This window comes from Echinops telfairi, unplaced genomic scaffold (genome assembly GCF_000313985.2).
Source record: "Echinops telfairi isolate 266 unplaced genomic scaffold, ASM31398v2 ScPeMD7_7406;HRSCAF=8444, whole genome shotgun sequence".
NCBI classification, from domain to species: Eukaryota; Metazoa; Chordata; class Mammalia; order Afrosoricida; family Tenrecidae; genus Echinops; species Echinops telfairi.
The window spans coordinates 155,934-178,672 of NW_022111306.1; the positions used below are offsets into that span (position 1 = coordinate 155,934).

General features: G+C 37.6%; 1 protein-coding gene across 1 annotated transcript in view; it reads right to left on the reverse strand.

Annotated features, from left to right (window-relative positions):
• Positions 1 to 22,739, reverse strand: part of LRRK2 (leucine rich repeat kinase 2) — a gene marked incomplete at its 5' end in the record, with an annotated part of 171,217 nt that overhangs the window by 38,998 nt on the left and 109,480 nt on the right. The window contains 2 exons of the mRNA XM_045296388.1: positions 10,439 to 10,629; positions 18,675 to 18,775. Of these exons, the coding sequence (XP_045152323.1) occupies positions 10,439 to 10,629; positions 18,675 to 18,775 (292 nt within the window). The remainder of the gene's footprint in view (positions 1 to 10,438; positions 10,630 to 18,674; positions 18,776 to 22,739) is intronic.

Here is a 22,739-nt window from a genome sequence, read left to right on the forward strand (position 1 = left end):
ATCAGACTAGGAACAGACTATGAAGAAAAATCAGCTGTCCACTTGGGAGGTATTAGTTGTTGAAAACCTGTGTACATAGCCTCAAAACATTGTCAGCTATTGAACCCTAATGAATAGGACTGCAGAAGGTCTGCTTCTCAAGGTAAGGTTAACCATAATGATATGAATGGAGTAAAGCCTGTGGGAACAAAGCCTTGTGACCTTCGCTTGCTGATAGAGCCAACTCAAAATGAGAAGAAATTGCTGCAAAAGTATCTACGAATGATCAGAACTTCAAATGTATGAAGTATGAATCTAGGAAAACTGGAAGCTGCTAAAATTGAAATGGAACACATAAGGATCAATAGCCTAGGTGTTAATGAGCAGAAATGGACTGGAATTGGCCATTTTGAATTAGAAAATAATAGTTTACTGGGAATGACATAATGAAGAGGAGTTGTATTGCATTCATTGTCAAAAAGAAGATTTCAAGATCTATCTTGAAGTACAATATAGTCTGTGATAGGATCATATTTATCCATATACAAGGAAATCCCATCAATACAAATATTATTCAAAATTATGCACCAATTACTATATCTTGTGGTGAAATTTTTTTTTAATTCTACCAACTTCTTCAGTCTAAAATCGATCAAATGTGCAACCAAGAAGCATTAATAATTATTAGGTAATGGAATGCAAAAGTTGTAAAGTATGGTCTTGGTGATAGAACAAAGCTAGGGACAGCATGATAAAATTTTGTCAGATGAATGACTTGTCCATAAAGTAAAGACTTTTCCAATAACACAATGGTGGCTATCTACATGGATTTCTCCAGGTGGAATATTCAGAAATCAAATTGACGACATCCGTGGAGACAATCAAGAAGCTCAAGATCAGCATTTAAAACCAGGCCAGGGGCTAACTGTAGAACACACCACCAATTGCTCATATGCATTCAGGTTAAAGGTGAAGAAAATGAAAACAAGTCCACCAGAACCAAAGTACGACCTTGAGTTATCCCACCTAAATACTGAGGACATCTCAAGAGCACAGGTGATGAACACTAGTTACAGAAGACCCGATGAGCTGTGGGAGGACATCAAAAACATAATATGCAAAGTATGCAAAGATCATTAAAAGAAAGGAAAGAAAAAAATATCAGTGTGGATTTGAAACTTGCTCTTAATCAGAAAGCTGTCAAGGCAAATAGAAGAAATGATGAAGTAAAATAACTGAACAGAAAATGTCAAAGGACAGCTCAAGAAACCAAGTAAAATATTATAAGTGAAATATGCAAAGATTTGGAAAATTTTAAAAAGGAAGAACATGGTCAGTGTACCTTAAACTAACAGAAATCAAGGGAAAAAAGTCAAGCCTTGAGTTACAATAATGCAAGATTCTATGGACAAAATTGACCGATACAGGAAGCATCAAAAGAAGATGGAAAGAATAGTCCCTGCACAAAAAAGAACAATCCTAGAAGACATTCCACCACTTCAAGAGGTAGTATATGAGTGAGAACCAATAGGACTGAAAGAAGTCCATGCTGCACTGAAAGCATTAGCTGAAAACAAACCTAATGGAAACAAAGGAATTTGTGGACTATTCATTGGACTGTTTCAACAAGCTGAGGCAGCAATAGAGGCAGTTAATCATCCATTGGAAATTTGGAAGACTGGTAGATGACCACCTGACTGGAAGAGATCCATATTCCAAAGAAAGATGGCCCAGCAGAAGGCTCCAGTTATAGAACAGTATCATTGATATTATATTCAAGTAAAAATTTTCTGAAGATCATCCAAGAACCGTCGAAGTAGTACATTGATAGGGAGCTGCCAGAGGTTCAGGACCGATTCAAAAGAGGACGTGGAACAAGGCATATCATTGCTGATTTTAGATGAATCTTGGCCAAAAGCAGTGAATATCAGAAAGATACTTACTTGTGCTTCATTTATTATGCCAAGACATTCGACTGTTTGGATTATAACAAACTATGATCAAAACTATGTAGTTTCAAGAAAATTTGGAATTCCAGAACACTTCATTGTGCTCATGTGGAACATGTATCTAGATCAAGAGGCAGCTGTGTAAACAAAATAAGCAAATACCATTAACAAACAAACAAACAAAAGCAGCATCATGAAGTCAATGCCAACTCGTAGTGAGTCTATGGGATAGGGTAGAAAGGCCCAGTGAGTTTCAGAGCCTGTAACTCTTTAGGGGAGTAGAATGTCATATCTTTTCCCCATGGAGCAGCCAGTGATTCTGAACTACTGATTTTGTGGTTGGCCGCCCAGTACCTAATCACTACATCACCAGTGATGAATTAAAATCAGGAAAGGTATGTGTCAGGGTTGTATCCTCTTATACTTATTCAATCTGTGTGCTAGGCAAATAATCAGAGAAGCTGGATTATATGAAAGAAAAATGGGTTGGAGAAAGGCTTGTTAACAACCTGAGACATGGAAGTGACATAACCTGGCTTTCGGAAATTAAGGAGGACTTGAAGCACTTGCTGATGAAGATCAAGGATTGCAGCCTTCAATATGGATTAAAACTCAATGTAAGGAAAAGCAAAAGCCTCACAACTGGACCAGTAGGTAACGTCATGATAAATTGGAGGGGGCGGGGGATAAAATGATGTTGTCAAGGATTTTATCCTGCTCAGAACTACTATTAATGCTCATGGAAGCAGTAATCACAAGCTCAGCTGACACATTACATTGGGCAATTCTGTTGTACAAGTCTTCTTTAAAGTTGTGAAAAACAATGAGTTTATTTTGAGAATTAAGTGCACCTAACCCAAGCCATGGTAGTTTCCTTTGCCTCATCTGCATGTGAAAGTTGGAAATGGAATAAGGAAGACTGAAGAAGAATCAATGCATTTGAATTCTGATGCTAGCAACGAATACTGAAAGTACAATGGACTTCCAAAAGAAACAGGAAATATGTCCTGGAAGAAATATAGCCAGAACGCTTCTTAAGTGGAATAGAATGGTGAGATTTTGTGTCTTCTACCTTGGACATATTTTCAGGAAAGAAAGTCCCTGGAGAAGGACATCATGTTTGGAGAATAAAGAGGCAGAGAAAAAGAGCAAGACCCTTGGAGAAATGGGTTGACACAGTGGCTGCAACAATGGGCTCAAACACAACGATTGTGGTCGAGGCTCAGGACTAGGCACCGTTGAGCTCTGTTTCCACCATGAGTCAGAATCAACTGGATGTTAATAAACACCATCAAAGAACACAGGTATTTTCCCATGTGTGGAGGGCTATTTTGGTTTCTGATAATAGTGTGCTATACTTTTCCTGGTACAAACATTCTCTTATATTTATTCATAAGTATTTCATCTTTTGTGTGGCTATGGTATTCTCTTTCAGAGTTCTCTTCACAGGTATACAGGAAGCCTATTGATTTCTCTTTGTTAACATTGTTGCTTGCTACTTTATCAAATGCCTCAATTATTTCCAACATTGGTTTTGTGGGGTCTTTGTAGCTTTTAATATATAAAATATTGGCAAAGAGTGAGAGTTTCACATCTTCTCTTTCTTTCTTTTTACTGTCTGAGGATACTTGCTAGAACTTCCAGCACGTAGCTGTTGAATATGGATAGGGATAAGGAGGAACCTTGTCTGATTCCCATTTTCAGGATTTCCCTGTTGATCGTGATGTTATCCATTTGTTTTTCTCACACTCCTTTATTATGTTGAGGAATTTCCCTTCTAGTTATATTTTGCTTAGTTTTTTTTCTAATTCAGAAAAGGATGTTGGATATTGTCAAATGCCTCTTATCCACCTATTGAAATGATCATACAGTCCTTAATATTTACCTATTGTTTATGTAGTGGATTACATTGATTGTTTTTCTAGTATTGAACCATCCTTGCATCTGAGTTATGAATCCACTTGATCATAATGAATTTTCTAAATTTTTTATGGTTTTGGATTCTATTGTCCTGAACTTCGTTGAAAATCTTTGTGTCTGTATTTATTAGGGGCATTGGTCTGTAGTTTTCTGTCTTTGTGGGGTCGTTGCGTGGTTTTATTATCAGAGTTATTGTCCCTTCAGTGAATGAGTAGAGGAGTTTGCTGTGTCTTTCTACACTCGTCTCAAATAATCTGTGAAGAATTGGTGACAGCTCTTCCCTGAATACTAGGTAGAATTCCTCTGGGAAGCCATCTGGTCTTGGGCTTTTCTTGGTTGATAACCTTCTCTAATTCTTCTTTAGATAGGGTCTGTTGAGGTTTTCTACATAAGTCTGCATTAATTTGGGTAGATTATGTAATCAATGCATCTTGATGGCATGTTTGATCCGTTTCAGACTGAAGAAGCTGGAAGCATTCTTCAATTTCTTCATTGGCTTTAGTGGAGGGTGTGTGAATTTGAATAATAGTTGGATTAATCGAGTTCCTTATAGGCACATAGATATCTATCACAGACAGCATCTTACTTCAAATCTATCTTGAAATGTTCTTTTTAATGACCGTGACACTAGTCCTCTTAAATAGTTCCTTCTCAGCATCGTAAACCATATAATTATCTCATTCAAAGTGTCTAATTCTTTGGAGAATAATTTTTACTTTTCAATAGTAATGAATCAAAATCTAGGACCTTTTTTAGTTATTAATCTCTTACTCTGCTTAAAGAAACAATTTACTCTAACCTAATTCTATTATGACTTGAAGTTAACAAAGAGCATTGTGGATTGAAAGTGGGAATTAACATAACAATGTCTTCTGAAAGGTGATGCTGGCTTACTTAACGTTAAAGCCTTTCCTTTTCTTACATGGACTGATCCAAGCAGCTATTAGAAAGTAGAGCTGGGTATTTCAGGCAAAGGATAAAAACTAGTAAATACATTTTAAAAATACATTAAGTTTTATTATCAACAATCTTTTCCTCATCCTGGGAAAAATGGCTAAAGATCTACCACTGTGCCTCAACTAAATTAATTCTATTGCCACCTTTCCCTAAACATCCAGGGTTTTTCTTCGTAGCAAGTATCTCTCCTATCCTGTGATGTCAAGCTTACTACAGCCATCCCTGTGAGCTCATAAGAGTATTTCTAACCTACCTGGAGAATAATTTTCCACAGGATGATGGAGGTAAACTTATATCCTTTGTTTTTTGTGGCTTTTGGTTTGGGTTCACATTTTATTAATAAATATTTACTCCACTGCTGTATCCATCCTGCTCTAGGGATTAGAAGCGGAGTGACAGGGATGCGCTGACCTTTCCATTGCACAATGACCTAGCGTGTGTGTATCACTTAATTCTCTCTGTCACAGGTCACTCTCTTTTCCAGGATGTAGTTACGATATTTGACATTAGGTCCATTCACCTCAGTATACATATTTTTGGCTGAAAAATGAGATAAATGTACTAATGAAGTTGACCTTAAAAATAAGTAATGGGGTTGAAAGAAAAATTTACTGAGGGCTTACTGAAAGGCCATTAGCTACTCTGGCTCTGCTGAAGAGAAAAGCTGGGAGATTAAGAAGAAAAAAGTTAAAAGCCAAGTCATACATCATTAAATAGCCTCCAAATCCTTCATAATGCATGCCTCTTTCAGCATGTTTATAGCACATAGACGCAGAATACTTAAAGGTGTTTTTTTTTAAGTTAAACTTAATTTGAAATAATGTCACTGGGAGGGAGACATTATCTGAGATAGTTCAAATGGGCTGTTACAGAATTTAATCTTGTAGTTTAATAGTTTTTAATATAATAGCAAAATAACTCTGAAACAGTAGTTTTTGCCATACTGAAAATAATTTAACCATAATTTATGTATTGTGTTAAGAAACAGATTTTTCATCAAAATAAACTATTTTATATTCAGTCATTTTTCAATCTTGATTATAAATATAGGATTTTTTAATAAGTGGAGTTTTTAAGGAAATCCTTCCTTTATAAATTTTATCCAAACTTAATAGATTGAGTCTAAAAATAGGATGTATTCATTTAACAGCTACATAGTAAGCACCCATTAGGAGGAGTCATCATGGATTATAAAGCTACGTTTATATCACTGCTCTTAATTAATTCACCATCTAGAAAACATGTGATTAATCAAGGCTACTGATAGGCGATTGCTAAGTACCATTTGTCAGAGACGTACAGAGGGAGAAAGGCATAACTGGAAGCTTATTGAAGTCAACGCTCCCATTAGATTGTAAATTTTCAGTCCTGATAGCAATTACATGATCTCCACCTTTCACTCTTCAATATCTAACACAATGTCCTATATGAGTGCTGTTAGGGCATTCAGCAGTTCCCACTTATAGCTGCCATATACACAACACAATGAAACACTGCCTGGTCCTGTGCCATCCTCACAACTGTTGTTATGTTTGAGCCCATTGCCGCAGCCACTGTGCGTCCAACTCCTTCAAAGTATTCTGCTATAGCAAATGTAATGTCCTCTTCCAAGGACCGGTCTCTCCTGATAACAGGTCCAAAGTGCGTGAGATGAGTCTGGTCCTCCTTACTTCTAAGGAGCATTCTGGCTGTACTTCTTCCAAGACAGATCAGTTCATTCTTCTGATAGCTCAGGTATATTTAATGATTTTCACCTGTGCAGACTCTAAGGCATCAGTTCTTTTTAGGCTTTCTTAGTCTTTGTTCAATGTTTCATGGATATGAGGTAATTAAAAATACCATGACCTGGGTCAGGTGTTCCTCAACAGTAGTGCATGGAGCAGGATCAAAAAACACATGTTCGAGAGTCTAAATCATCCTGGGACAATCCACTGATATCATGGAGTTGGATCTGAACAAATTCCTAAAGATCCGAGTTATCCAGAGTAACAGATTTGGGGAAAGAGAGAACAGAGCTATGCCAGAAGTGGTATAAGGAAGGGATGATTCAATTTAGCTGTGGAATAGCACTGAGGAATCACAAACCATTCCTCTAGTTCCTGAATACTTCTTCCACCCCACTGCCATGACCCAGTTCTAACTTAGAAATCTGGCTAGATGGGAGAACACATATTGGTACTGATAGGATCTCTCAACACACAGAATTCAAGAAAGATAAACCCCTCAGGAACAGTAATGGGAGTAGAGCTATCAAGCAGGTAAAGGGATGGTCAGGGAGGGGGAAGGGTGAGAAAGGGGGAACCCATTACAAGAATGGATATTTAGTGACCATATTTAATGACCTTTCCCCAAGAGAACAACTAACAGAAATGTGGGTGAGGGGAGACAATGGACAGTATAAGATACAAAATACCAATATCAATATATATAATTAAACAATATGTAATTGATACATGAGGGTAAAAGGGTGGTGGAGGGAGGGGGGAAAAAGAGCTTATACCAAGGACTCAAGTAGAAAATATTTTAGGAGTGATGATGGCAACTTATGTACAAATATGCTCAATACAATTGATATGTGGAATGTTATAAGATCTGCAAGATCCCCCAATAAAATAATTTTTAATAAATAAAAAAATAAGACATCAATGCTAAAAAGGAAAAAGAACATCCCAGACCTTCTGAACAGGTAGAATGCAAAATGCAGACAAGGGAATGACAGGAGGCTGAGTGGGTGGGCAAGGGGCATGCATGAAGGATTCTAACGCTTTACCAAAGAGTTTGGATATATTTTATAAATTACTGAGAACCACACGAGAATTTTCAACATAACTAAATTTTTATTTTAGAAAAAAATCTAATTTTGGATAATTCTCTGAAGGTCCTGGACCAAGGCAATGATAGTAGTATAAAAATATATGTGTTGATTAAAGAGGGGGTGTAAAACAGAATAAAGGAGCTGGTGGAGAAATGAGTACTAACATCTTAAGAGAGAGAGTAGGTCTGGATGCGGCTCTAAGAATCCTGGCTTAACAAATAGAGGAAATAAGAGGAAACGTGACTGTGAAGGGGGTTTCAAAAAGTTCAAGGAAAAACCTATCAATTTTTTCTCCATGTTTTCTCCCACAAACATATTGAATGCCCCCTTCTATATGATAAAAGGAAATAGACATAGAAAACAACTTATTGAATTTTTAAAATACTATATTATAAAAGTTTAGGGTAAATACAGGTTATCTTCCTATATAGTTTGTAATTCAGACACAGAACTTAAAGAGGTAGACTGAATTAGTGAAGAAGTTAGTAACTAGAGGCAAAAACGGTGGGATACAGAATGTATAATGTGAAGACACTAGGTCACACTGAAGAGCTTTTAGACGGTTTTTTAGTCATTTAGGGACTCCAAGGGAGTCTGCTTTCATTGTCTCTTCCCATTTCTGTTGGTATATGCTAGTGGGTATTTAAGAAAACAAAAATCAATGCTGTCTCTTAAATATACAGCTGGTATGAGTAGAATATTGATAACTTAGCTACTGAGATGTCTTGTAGCACAAGATCCAGACAGTTTCCTTGGCATTATGCAGAGAATATGTTGGGAAGATGATAACATGCCGAAACACCAGTGACTTCCTCTGAAAACTGGAAGTGTTTATTTAAAGGAAAGTTTCAGACTAACAGGCTGAGTTGTTTTAGACATTAGGTAAAAACAGTTGTATACAAAAAATAATTCTGCATTTCGTAAATGGACCCTTTAGCTCATTCCTGTGAAATTAGATTATTTGAAAGACTTCTATAAAAGCACTAGGATTTAGAGAGAGTTAAATTAGGAAAAAAGTAACCCAGTAGACTTTCAAACACATGAGAAATCGTTGCACACTACCCAGATAAATTTAGCCCAAGGTTCCCTCTGGTGTTCAAAAGCAGGTATGTCAACTCAAATTCCAAATGCATCCTGTTTCGTATTCTAATCTACATTTTTCTGTATTTCCCAGGCACATTCAAGAAGAGACTTCAACTTACTTTATGTGCTCATTTAATTCTCTACACACTACCAATCATAATTTCCTGCATTGTATTTGTATTTATTTGTTTGGAAAGGATGTGTATTTGCTTTTCTTACTTCCCATTACATGGACCTTTCTAGACACTTCCTGAAAGGAATGATCACAGGAGAGTAGAGGAGAAGAAAAGGAAGGACAGTCCCATCTGCAGAGTGGACACTCTGTGCTGGACATGGACCCACTGAGCTAGGTGCCGAGAATACAATGGTGCACAAGGTGGGAAGTCCCCAATATGCTGTCACTCAGATCCTAGTGCCAACTACAGACAACGGACACACTGAAAATATGAGCACATAAAGAATAGCAGGCAACATTTCCCTAGGTACCTAAGAGGGGAAAAGTGCTGTTTCAGACTGTCCTCTCTGACGGTAGACCAGGATGAAATGAGTATACCAAAGGTAGATTGAGAAGTCAGAGTCCTGGTCATGGGAACAATGACCCTGACACAGCCCAGGAACCTCGAGGGCAGGTGGCTCCGCAGGGAATAGAACAATAAGGAGGACAAAACTGATCCGAGGAAAAACGACGTGATCCATCTTCCATATTTGAGGCATCACTCTGGCTGCTGTGTGCTGGGGCATAGGTGAGAGCAGGGCGACCGTAGACGAGAGCAGGCCCCTATGCTGGGGCATAGGTGAGAGCAGGGCGACCAATTAGGCAAAAAAAGATGAGAGCAATTTAGGAGTGGGTGGTGTGAGAGCAAGTATGCTAAAGAGCAGTTTAGAATTGGGTGGTGTGAGAGAAATTATAAAAAGTAGCCGCACTAAGATATAGTTTGATATTAGAACTAACATGATTTGATTAAGAGTATGTTGTAGGATAAGAGAAAAATGCAGGCTGAAGGATGACATGAGATGGGGAATAGTCAGGTAGACAGAACTCAAAGGATTTAATTTGGGATGTGTTCAATCGTTACAAGCATTCCTGCACCTTTGTGCATGAGAATTAATAATAGTTTAAAAAATATAAAAGGACAGGAACCGGATAAAAAGAACACACACAGTTATAAGTATTTGGAGTGGTAATGTACCCTAATCCTCCTGTATCCAAAGATAACAAACGGCCTTTCTACTCTGTTATGCTACTGCCTCTCCAAAGCTATGTCTTGCAGCCATCTGACTACACTGGATGTCCTCAGAAGCATAATATGGTCATACAGAACATCCCAGTTCTAATCACTTAAGTCCTCAACAGAAATATAGACCCAACTTCCTCTATTGGGAAGAGTGACTGGTAATCTATGTTCTCTCTTTGACCCTCTGAAAGCACTCCTCTACTGGTGGACATGGGTGCTGGGCGGGTTGCTGACCCATCTAGAACCAAGATAATGGACTCAAAAATGGGCTCCTGGGGTCCAAACTCCACCACGGTAAGGATGAGGAGCTTCACGGTCATCTTATTTTTATTTTGTGACATTACAAAACTTTTATCAAGGAGTATTTTTCTTTAAGGCTCTTACTGGCTGGTCACTTCAACTGTTTGAGAAAAATACTGAGAACGGCTTTTCTCCATCTGAGTTTAAATTCAGGCTCCTGCTTGTCACACATTGAATTTACAACAAGGTGACCTACTTACCTCAAGCCGTCAGCCACATGCAGTGCAATCCTGTGCTGCAGGGTTCTGGTGAGGCTGGCTTTGTCCTGCTGAAGGAGGCGATCCAGGGATCCCTTGGGGGCTAATTCCATCACCAACATTCGAGGTCGGATCCCAGCTGCCAGAAGCAATATTAAGCTGGGGTGGTGGAGGTGGCAAAGCACGACGAGCTCCTGAGAAGAGGCAAACACAGCATGACGGTGACCGACTGCCTCCCTGAACTGCATCCTCCATTACTGAAATCAGGATGTTCCTGGGGTGACTGGATCAGGCCAAACGTTATCGACTTCTTTTTCTAGCATCTTCTACTCCAAATTCTCAGTAATAAACAATTGGCTTTTAAAATGTATTTTAGATTTTAGTCTTAAAGTTCTATTTTCCCCATTTGTTGTACTTTTATCTATCGCACCATTTAATGCGGGAACGATGCTTGGCATGCAGTCATAGCTAATAAGTGATGCTCATCTTAATTTCATCCTACTTGTTTGCAAAACTCGTCTTGGCTCCAAATTCTGAGCCGCCACTATTAATTGACTTATAGTGACTAGAATCATTTATGAGAATAATGCCTAAACTTTATTGAAACATTCAACATTGCCTTCATCTGAAAAGCTCTAATGACTTTCTTTATGTTGGACTAAACTCTCACATACTTAGATGTTTTATGTGGTCACATTAAGCCTGCCCTGCTCACAGCACACCCCGCTGCTCACAGAGAGCCCATTTCTTTCTCCCTTCATTCATCAGCCTCTAGTCCCCCTGGCATGCTTTACAGCACATCTTTGTACCTGCTGATCCACGTGCTAGAACAGAAGCGCGTCCACCCTGCTGCTAACTTCTCTGGGACCCTCTGAGCATTCAGGCAGCCTCCACAGCCCTCCAGTCCCTTGCCTGGGGCTACCCTGACCCCGGTAATCCCTCCAAATGCAACTCTCTCTTTCCAACCCATTTAGCTTATTTTGTTCCCTATGATTTTTACACTAAGTGAAATTACTTATTTTCACAGTTTCACCTGTCCGTTCCCATAAAAATGTAAACTACTTGCTTGTTTGATTTAATCTAGTGCCTGAAGCCAATGAAGGAAAGATAATGAATAAATGTGTCACGGGGTTAACTTGAACGCAGTTTATGATCTGAAAATATGGCAAATACGTTTACAATTGGAAAGGGAGGGAAATACACAGAAATGTCACATGGGAACCCAAGAAGCCACAGATGCTTTCCGTTTGAAGAGCGAGGTCTCCACGCCCAGATCAAGCCTTCTAAATGCTGTCACATGAGGCTGCTTCACGGTCTCCTGGAAGGTGTTTTTGAATCCCACATATACGTTATTCTGTGTATTCCACTTTTTGCAGAAATTATAACTTTGTATTTATAGCTTGCATGACGCTAAATTAATTCATGTTTTAAAACTTATCTTTACATAAACAATGTTTCTTAGCAACTGGCTTCAAAGACCTGGAGTATCAGCGTCAGCTGCATTTATTTGTTCAAGTGCAGAGACGGCCGCAAGCTGAAGAAGAAAGGCTAAGGACCCCAAGAGGGGTTTGCCAAGAACAAAAGCTTCAGCCTGCACTCATATCTGCTTAGTAGATAAGAACGATTGTCCCCCTGCCTGATTAGTTCGATTGGTTCAAAGTGATGAGAACAAGTCGAATTAGCTTTGCAGTTTTTATAGGCACCGATAGAAACCTAAACGCATTTTCTCTCCTGGAAAAGTCGTTCACTGACAGCAACAAGAACAAGGCACGGAGTGTGGCAGTGTCCCTCAGTTCACGACCACTGGTGGAACGACTCTTCAAAGGCAGCTTTACACACCAATGTTTGTGTGTCCTTTTCAGAAGCATCTTAGACACACTTTTTAAGTTCTGGTTCCTCTGTCACGTCTCCGGTGGCCTACCTGCTGACACACTAATCGCTTCTGTGTTCACTCTTAGTGTTCTGCCTCCCACCAGGAGAACACATCCCATCCAGTTTGACACATTTCTTGAGGACCAATGACTATGCGGAAAAATCAATTTGTATAGGTCGACTTGGAATCAAATCTGTCTTGGCAAAAGTACAGCCAGAATATTCCTTCAGGAAAAACGGACTTATTTAAGGAAAATACTTTGTGACTGAATAGAAACCATTTATGTAAAGTTTAAGAAATACATAGTTCCAATATTTCAGTTAGAGTAGAACCATCAGTACTCGACATAATAGGATTTAGATGCGAAATGTTGAGAAAATTTTGCATCAGAGCTCAAACCAAACATCGGAATCCGAACCGACGTGAGTGATTTTTGTAAACAAAAGTAGCACATGTTTCCATCACTCGAGCATTAGTTTGGTGTTGTTAGTACGTTGTTTAAACCTTTTGCAGCTGTGTCCAAGCATTTTGCTATAATTTTCTTAGTTTTTGTGGCTTTTTGTACTGTCTTTAGATAAAAACATGGGTCCTAAGAAAGAGCTTTTTTTTAAAAGAATCACCATGATAAGGTACTTGTTAACCATGGTATCGATATTGTTGATGATAATTTAGTAAACCGTTTTAGAAAACAGTTAAGGAAATGCCAACAGCAGATCACATCAGGTTGTTGTTGTTTTTAATTTTAGAGAAAGTGAGCCAGGTCCTGGTGAAAAAAGGGGAAAGATGGGGAATAAAAACTCCTGAAAAGCAGCTACCAGTTGATTTTGCGGAAGGGGATTCCCCTTGTAAACAATGACTCTCTCTCTCCACACCTCTCCTCTTCCGTGTCCACAGCTCCAGATCCTCATCCATCTCAAGCTATGGGCCATATTGTAGTTGTTAAAAAACCTTTTACCGTTGTGTTTCTTATTTAAATTATATTATTTCACTCTGAATTTATTTTCTTTGAAATTTCTGTGTAATGTTTTGTATAAAAAGGCAAGGTTAGGGTAAAAACTTGGTATTGAGAATGGATTCATCTGTTTTCAGATATTGCTTATGGCAAAAATTGATTCAGAACTCGACTGCATTGCATCTCGACACTCCTTCTAGAAAGGATTGGCATAGAGGTCCGGGGTTCTACTAGACTATGAATGAAGAAAAAATTTGACCTATTAATATCAAAAGAAGCAAGATGGCAAGCTTTAGTCTCATGTACTTTGGACATGTTATCAGGAAAGACCAGTCAGAAAAGGACACAATGCCTGAGAAGTAAAGGGGCAATGAAAAAGAGGAAGACCTCAACATGCTGGATCGGGACAGTGGCTGCATCAATGGCTCAAACGTAAGCATAATTGTGAAAACGGTGTCGGACTGGACAGTTTTCCTGTTGTACATAGCGTCCCCGTGAGCCCACATTGGTTGGATCGCACCCAACAACCACATAATCGTCTAAAGATAGAGGCAATCGAGTTCACCGACTTGCCTCTGTATTTGCTTCTATATGCGAAACATTTATTACTTTATCCCTAGATGTACAGTGTGATTTTTGATACTAATAACCCAAATGTCTTAAGGCTATGTTGTACATATATCAATTGTTTTTGTTTTTCTGTATTCATAGTAATTACAATGTTGAAACTTTTAAAATTTTGCATAAATGATTTCGATTAAGTCACAAAGTATTTTTCTTAACTAAGTCCAGAAAAAAGTAAGAATTAACATTTGAGAAAATGAATAGATTCTGAGGTAATACAGTGGAATTGGTATTGGGTTTTATCTTGCCTCCTCCCTCATCCTTACTGTAAGTAAAAACATTGAGAAGAAAATCTCTAGCAGTATTACACACTTGATCTTATGAATCATAAAAAAAGTATGGCTAACAATGCAAAGAATAAGACTCCCAGCACCTTCACTGTACTCAAGGGAAACCTTTAAGTGCACCAAGAGAGCCTTGTTCAAACAGAAGAACGGGTTACTGCACAGTTCCCATCAGGGAAGGCATTTATTCCATCTGTATGCTGAGAAAATAAAGAAGGGCAAAGCATCAGGATTGTTAGAAGAACCATTCGCAACATGTATTAGATCCTCACAACTACACAAGCGGATCAATAAGTGATAAATGAGAAAAGATGTAGAAGTTGTGAGCACATCTCATTTCAACAACATCCATGGAAGCAGCAGACACAAACTCAAAGGATACATTGAACTGGGCCAATCTGCTGCAAAGACTTTGTTAACGTATTTTAAATGGCGTGCCCTGGACATAGAAGCTAATTGGGAAAAAATGTGAAGGTCAAGAGCAATCTTTTAACTGGCGACTATATAGAACTATTTATTCTGATAAAATATGAAATCCCAGAAGACACATTATTTTTCTTCTATAATTTACCATGAAGTCTGGAACCGAGATACTACCATGAGAAAAGCTATTCTGAAGAAATAAAACCAAAATAGGAAGGTTAAAAGAATTATTGTGGAAATTATCTAGAACAGTGGTTCTCAACTTTCCTAATGCCACGACACTTTAATACAGTTCCTCATGTTTTGGTGACCCCCCCCCAACCATAACATTATGTTTGTTGCTACTTCATAACTGTAATTTTGCTACTGTTATGAATTGGGTGACCCCTGTGAAAGGTTCGTTCAACCCCCAAAGGGGTTGCAACCCACAGTTTGAGAACCCCTGACCTAGAATCTATCATACCACAAGCACTCTACTTATTAATTATTTTAGAATATATAGGAAGAGTGCAAAATCAAGTATCCAGTTCTCTACAACAGGAAAATCGACGGCAGCTGTAAGCTAAACAAAACAGTCTCAAGTACAGGCTATTTCTTCCAGGGAAGTCTTTCTTGCTTTGGCAATATATGGTCCAGTTACACAGAGAGTGCAGTGTTGGTAGGTATGCCCGTCCTAGAGTGACCCCAGGAATAAACAAACCTACACACGTGCACAGACTACACACACCAGCTGTCTTTCACAACCATCATTCTTAGTTCAGAAATAAGAATATCCAAACCGGAAAACCAACAGAATAAAAGGGGCAAAAACACCAAAATGAACCATAAGGCAAATGACCTTGAAGAAACAGAGATAATATAAATAGAACAAGTACATTTTAACTGATATTACAGGAGTTTCTTTACAGTGTTGGTAATTCAAAAGCAAACATGGATGACATAAAGAAGAGCCAGAGAAAAATAAAGGATTTATGGAAATGAAAACTATGAGTATCAAAATGAAAGTCAATAGAAAGTCTAAATAATAGATGAGATAATTTTGAAACTCATTGGAAATCTGGAGGCAATAAGCAAGCAATTCCCATCACAGAAGAAATCAGGAGTAACAACTCAAACGTCAAAGTAGACCCAGAGGGTTCATTTTCATCCATCTAATATACATATATTACAGAAGGACTGATCAGAAACAGTGGATCATAATAATAAAGAGTGTTTATTATGGATCTCATCCATAATAAACCTGCATGTATGCTCCAGGAGAGCAGGCACGTGGGCTTATTTTACTACTGTACACCTACTATCTAGCCTACCTGTGTGTCAGGTACATAGTAGCTACTCAATAAAATTTATCCAATGATCAACAGTCATTGAAAAGACCACAAAGCATGTTAGAAAACATTAACTAAAGAGAATTTGTGATGAAATAATGAGGAATATATTATTATCCACAACCCAAATACAAGCATATCCTTTTAACATTTCTGGATGCCTTAGTAAAGGGAATATTCAAAAGGAAATTATAGCTTTAAAAAACAAATTAGAATGTACCCTATATAGGAACAAGGATCAGAGTCATAGTAGATTTCTCAGTAGCAATCATTGGTGCCAGGAAACAATGAAATTTCTTTCAAAATATCAAAGAAAAATTATTTTGAACCAAGATGTTCAAACAATCAAGAGTGAATACACCATGGTTGAGGTGAAAGTTAAGGTCGTTTTAACATGTAAGGATTAATAACATTTGCTTCTTAGACATCCTTCAAAACAACACACAACAATTTGAAGATACTTTTCAACATAAATAAAGATAATCCAAAACAAAATCAAGCCAGTGATCCACGAAATATTAGGAATGATTTTTTTTTAAACATCTCATTGCCATCCATTTGATGCTGACTCATAGAGAGTCGACCAAACAAGGTAGAGCTGCCCCTGTGGCTTTCTGAGACGGTGACTCTATGAGAGTAGAAGGTCTCATCTTTCTCCCGTAGATAGGCTGATGGTTTCAAACTGCTAACCCTGCAGGTGAGCAGTCCAATGAGTAACCCCAATTGTCATCAGGACTCCTGGGATAATCAAAGAGGGCTGAAAAGGAAAGATCAGATGAACCACCTTGCAGGGGTCTGGTAGCCACTTCTCCAGTTTAGAACGGGGTGGCATAAGGATTTTCCTCTACAAAAAAAACTCCTATTTTCTTACAAAGTTAAAATTTTAAGAACTTAATACTTAATTAAAGACATGATGAAAATATATGTATTTTCTCACAAGGGGAAAGGAAAAGACCATTGTGACAGTTACGGTTTATTTTGCCAATCTGGCTGATAAACACATGTGGATTAATTGAAGGGCAGAGAGAAATGGCTTGGCGAGCCTCACCTTTCTTGTTCTCGGGTCTCATGTTCTCTGATGGCCAGACCAGTGTGTGGCTGCCTTAGCTTGTTCTCTGCCTCAGTTTCCAAGCTATGCTACCTGTGGGACATCTAACCCATGGGCTGTGTCTCTGTAGTTTGAGGTTCCTTCAAGACCTGCTGCGGCATGCTACTGGAGTATACATCGCTTGAGCTGGGGACTGTCAGACTTATGGGCTTGGACTGGACTGGGTTGGGATGCTTTCTTAATGTACACTTACTTTTTATATAAAATTCTTTCTTATATACATATGAGTTTCTGTGGATTTGTTTCTCTAATCTACCCACACTAACACAACCATCATAAAGTCCAGGAAAGCCAAATAGCTGCATGAATATTAATGTGACCCAATATAAAAATCTAAATTTTATAATCTGGTGATGAAACACATAGAAATACAGAATCAATTTAACTTTGATATTTAGAATATTCCCCATTTTATGGGAAAAGATTAGTCACAGAAAGCTACATTTTCTTCTTTAAGAGTAGAGTGATTTACTTTAGGCATATACAATAGAAAATTTTATAATAACTGGTATTTATTGGCTTTCAGTTCTAAGATTAAACTATGTATAAAATATGGATGATTTAATGGCTGAATAGAATATAGATATCTTAAACTTTTTATTAAACTATTAGAATAAATTATAGAAAATAAGACTATGAAATAATTCGAATGAACTGTGAACAATAGGAAGAGGCTTTTCAAAGTTCATGGAAAAATATCATTATCTTTTAATGCCATTTTTCCAAGAACTTTTTGAAGTCACCTGGTAGTAATAATTTTCCTCACTCTATGTAGCAAGGCTTTAGAACATGTTGTCCAGATTTGAAGTAGCAAAAAATAAGAACTTTTAAATTACTTGAAGTTACAGTTGTTACTACATTAGCAAAACAAATGCAAGCAAATAATTTCAAAAATGGGAAATGGAGTGGGAAGAGAAATTGGAGACAGGATATGTTGGCTGAGTTTCTGACCTTGTGTGCTAAGGTATCCACAGAAAAACTCCAGGAAAGGGGAGCTAGAGCTTTAGCAATTAGGGCTCTGCCTTCAGATGCCTGACCTCTAATCAAATTAGCAATGGGAGATCATGCTTGAAAGGATTTCTTTCACTTTGAACCCAAACACCATGCTTAATTAAAAATAAACATCAATTTCCATGGATCAGAAAATGCAAGATAAACGAAGAAAACAAGATCTGAAGTCAGGCCCTTGCTAGGTTTCCAGTCTGGAAGGAGGCAAAGGCAGATGGTCTCTGACTAGTTTTCAGAGCTTGTTTGAGAAAGGGGGAGGGGCACACTACTAACAGGGCCAGACAGTTTCTATTTCTAACAGTCTAAGGTCATGCCCAGGGTTGTTGATTGAGAAGCCACACTTTAGTAGAAAAGCTAAAATATAAATATAGGTGTATAGAAGATGTATGAAAGAAATTTACATCCCATTTGAGTATTAAAATTAAAGGAAATCTAAAACCACTGGTTTCACATTGTTTTCAATAGGAGAAAAAATTTTTCATCCAGCAAAAACTGCAGTGTAGGAGTGGGGGGAAACGAAGGGTTCAGGGACTCTGGGGGAAATGTGTCAACAATTTGCATTTTTACAATTTCACACAAAACAAGACTCCCAGGCGATAACAGTGTATGGTTTCTAATAACAGTAATTGGAATTCTTACTTGTCTTAGCAGCCTAAGCGATGTATGTTTATTAAAAATCTTCACAGCCACTTCGTCTCCTCCATAGGCAGCTCGATAAACTGATCCAAAACTCCCATCGCCTTTTGGGGAAAAAACAAGGTACAAAGCACTTAAATGAATCTGCTCAAGCAGATAAACTAAATGTATATATATATGCTATAACTGCTGAAGACAATTCTGAACTACTAGCTTCATTGAGTCTAATTCTGGCTCTTCCTTTATTCCATGAACTAAGATAGATCTAAACATTTTGTCTCCAGCTTCCCAGTCTACATTCTATACGCTCGCCCCTCAATAATGGCATCTACCCCCAGAACTTCATCTCTTCCTATGGGCAGAAAACTCTTATCTGTTCATAGCCCAAGCTATCTCATAGACTCTATATTTACAACATGGGTTGCAGTTTTCCATTGGCAAGTTCTCCCAAATTTTAATAACAATCCATCAAAAGTCACATTCACCATATTTTCTCCAAACCGAATTTTACTCCCAACTTCCAGATATCTTATAAAAACAAAACTTTTGTTTTCTCACTGTGGGCTTGAAACCCAATCATTAGTTTTAACTCGCTTCGCCAAACCTACTCCCACAATTAAGTGGGTTGCTCTAAGTGGAAATCGACTCAGTGGCAGAGGGTGGCTGCTGCCTCACTTACACCTGTGTCTTCCTCTTTATCTCTGTAGAAAGAGGATAGATTTGGGTTCCTTGGTTCCTTTTGTCTAAACTATGGAGGACTCTCAAGTTCATTACCTCCAGTTCAACCTGGATTTTCCTGCCAAATTAATTTCACTGTAATTCCACTTTGATTGTGTCCCTCTCTATGGCTCAAAAACAATTTATTCTAGTTGCCTAATAAATGAAATTGAAATTCTGTCTCCTACATATAATGTGATCCCAAATTCCCTTTCTTGTTCTCAGCCTTTTTCTACTTCTGGATTTCTAGGCTCTGGTCTAGTAGATTTCACCCCAGTCCAGGCTGCACATACCATGATGGCTTTGTAAAAATGAATAATGTCCCTATCAAATATTCTGATTTAACTAGTTCCAGGAGGGACTAGATAGGGTTTTTGCTGTCCTCTTTAAACTCTCCAGGTGATAGTACTAAGCAGTTCTAACCAAACTAAAGAGCAAAATTTGCTAACTACACATATGCTTTGTAGATTCTGCATTCTAAACCTTTGTTTATGCCATTCCTTAAACAATGCTATTATTCCTTCCTCTCAACCTTTATGTTTATCAAGGCATAGACAATAAAGCTCATTCTCTATACTACCTCCTCCTAGAAACTAATCACCATGATCAGATACTCCATGGAATGTTGCTTTCTACTGATGAGCAGTAAATCCTCATTTGTACCACATTTATGAAACTTGTAACTCACCATATAGATTTGAATTAACATGCACAAAAATGGAAGAAAAGATACACTAATAGAACTTATTATTTCTTTTTTTTTAGAACTTATTATTTCTAAGTGGTGAAACTGCACATCTCTTTATTTTTAATTTTTAATCTATTTTGCACCTGTCAAAATAACTACATTTTAATTTCTATAATACACATATAAATGCTTATATTATTTTATGCTTGTAAATATATATTTTTAAAAATCAAAAGAAAATCACTCATTTGAATACATGTCTTCTACCTCCTACTAGATTGTAAACATGTTAAAAATATTCCTATCCCTCAACACTCCATAAATGCTCAACTTTCAGATTGAGTCATTAATGCTGCAGCATCAGGAGTTTGAAGACAGGATGAACGCGGCAGCCATGGTGAAGCGCTAGAACCAGCCAGAGGAGTGAATTAAAGGGGGGAAGAGGAAGAAAGCATGCAGAAGAGGAATGGGAAAAATGAGGAGAAGGGATAAAAACTTAAAGTACAGATGCATCTCGTCTGGTTCCTTTCAATTCAGAGAGCAACCTACACTAAAGAAAATGTTTAATGGAGGAAAAGGGAGGCACATGATCTAAGGAGATGTATCAGAATTTCATGTGGGAGAAGTAAAGATTTCTGTCTTTGAGAATCACTGTCAAAGAGTATAAATGCCCATATACTTCAGGTGCATTGAAGCAGAAAGAGTTGTAAAACTGTATTTGTGACCCCTCGGTAGGAAAGCAGATTGAAGGCAAGAAACCCTCCTCAACCCATCCAATCATATCTTTGAGATATCACGTATTGTGGCTCTCTAGAAAAAGAGTCCCTCAAAGAGGCAATGTACCCTACAACTCCTTGAACACAGAGTCCCCCATGCATCTATTTTAGAAAACATATTTACAAAAAAGTTTATTAAAATCCACAACTCTACTAAATTGTGTCATGTTAGTCACCACATCGTAGTTGCTATTTATTCAAGAAGGAAGGGATTAACAGAAAACCTGCAATTCAATTATTTTCTCTAAGGAAATGCGTTAGGGCCATGCATGAGTTCTACCAGATCTGCCTAGCATAGAGACACCGGGGAAATCTTTGAATGTAAAAGGGTATCTTTGATCTGTCCGCATCAGTGGTTCTGAACTGAGGACACTGCCTATTCTCCATCCCCAGAGACATTTGAGAATGCCTGGAGACACTTGAAGAAGGATCTACTACTACTGTCTCCTGAGAGCATGCTCAGTATCTGAGAAGACATAGGGAAGCCTCTTTAAAGCCAACAATAAAACACTACCTTGCCCCAAATGTCAATGGGTCTGAGGTTGAGAAGCCCTGTTCTAAATTTTGTTTCTTGTAAATAAAGATGAATTTATGGATTTCTGGGACATAAGACCATAGGATGAAAAATAACTATGTAAACATTTTCCTATCTGTATATTTAATGGAATAATATAAACACTGATGCTTCAAAGCATTTTTGTATGGACTTATTTGGAACATGTCCATGTATCTGAAGCACATCTAAATATAGGAATGGGGATATTTGTGGGAACTGTGTCTGATGGTTTTGGACTGCTGTAGAGAAGGATACATGATCTCTGGTATTTTTCTGTACCATTTGAATCACTAATTTGGTATTTGGTAAAATCTAAGATTCAGTTTTGACAACTCGACATTTTGCATAACTCCAAAATTAACAACATATTTACTTCCAGAGCCTCAGAACATTTAAATTCATTACAGAATTGCCAATCAGCATGATGAATAAAGTTACAAAGAAATTATTTATTTTTATATGCCAATTTCCAAATTCTGAATATTTTAGTTAATGATGCTATTCTCATATTGACAGATTCTAGGGCTTCTCTCCATGGCAAATTATTTACAATTAAATGTAAACAAGCACAACAATAAATTCCACAAAACATAAAGCCAGCATCTTCTTCAACAGTTTATATTAAATTAGTCCACTAGAATGTTCAGAACTTAAGTCTGGTCCCAGTTTAAACTTTCTGGAGGTTTTTTTAAATGACAAATTAATGCCCAATCATTTATTTTACCTTATTTTTGCTGTTGTTGAGAATGTACACAACATACACCAATCCAAGAATTCCTACATATTTAATTCAGTAATGTTGATTACATTTTTTAAGTTGTAGAGCCATTTTCACCTTCCTTATTTAAACTATCCCTGCTCCATTAACAGAGACTCACTCCCTACTACATTTTCTATATAATCTTCGAAGTTGCTACTGTCAAGAAAATTAAATTTAAAAGATTTTTTTAATGAGAATTTAGCATGATCATACTGAGTAAGAAAACTACTGCTATGAATACACCAAGCTCCACTTTTGGGAGGTACTTTGCTTACACTGTTTGAGGCTGAAAATGGTTGCTTCACATAATTCAATGGAAATTCTCCTTATTTGCCTCCCTTATCCCTGACAATTACAGTGAATGCAAGGCCATATTTCAGAAATATGATTGTCTCCTTTCATCTCACTCCTAGTCTACATAAATCGATGAAAGCAATTCCAAATGCGTAACGATATTGTAAAATATATAATTTCAACAGGAAAAACATTATAAACAGATATGTGGATACCCCGACAATCTGTAAGAAAAAGAATCTGTAAAAATGGTGTGGGAGTAACATCTGACCTCCTC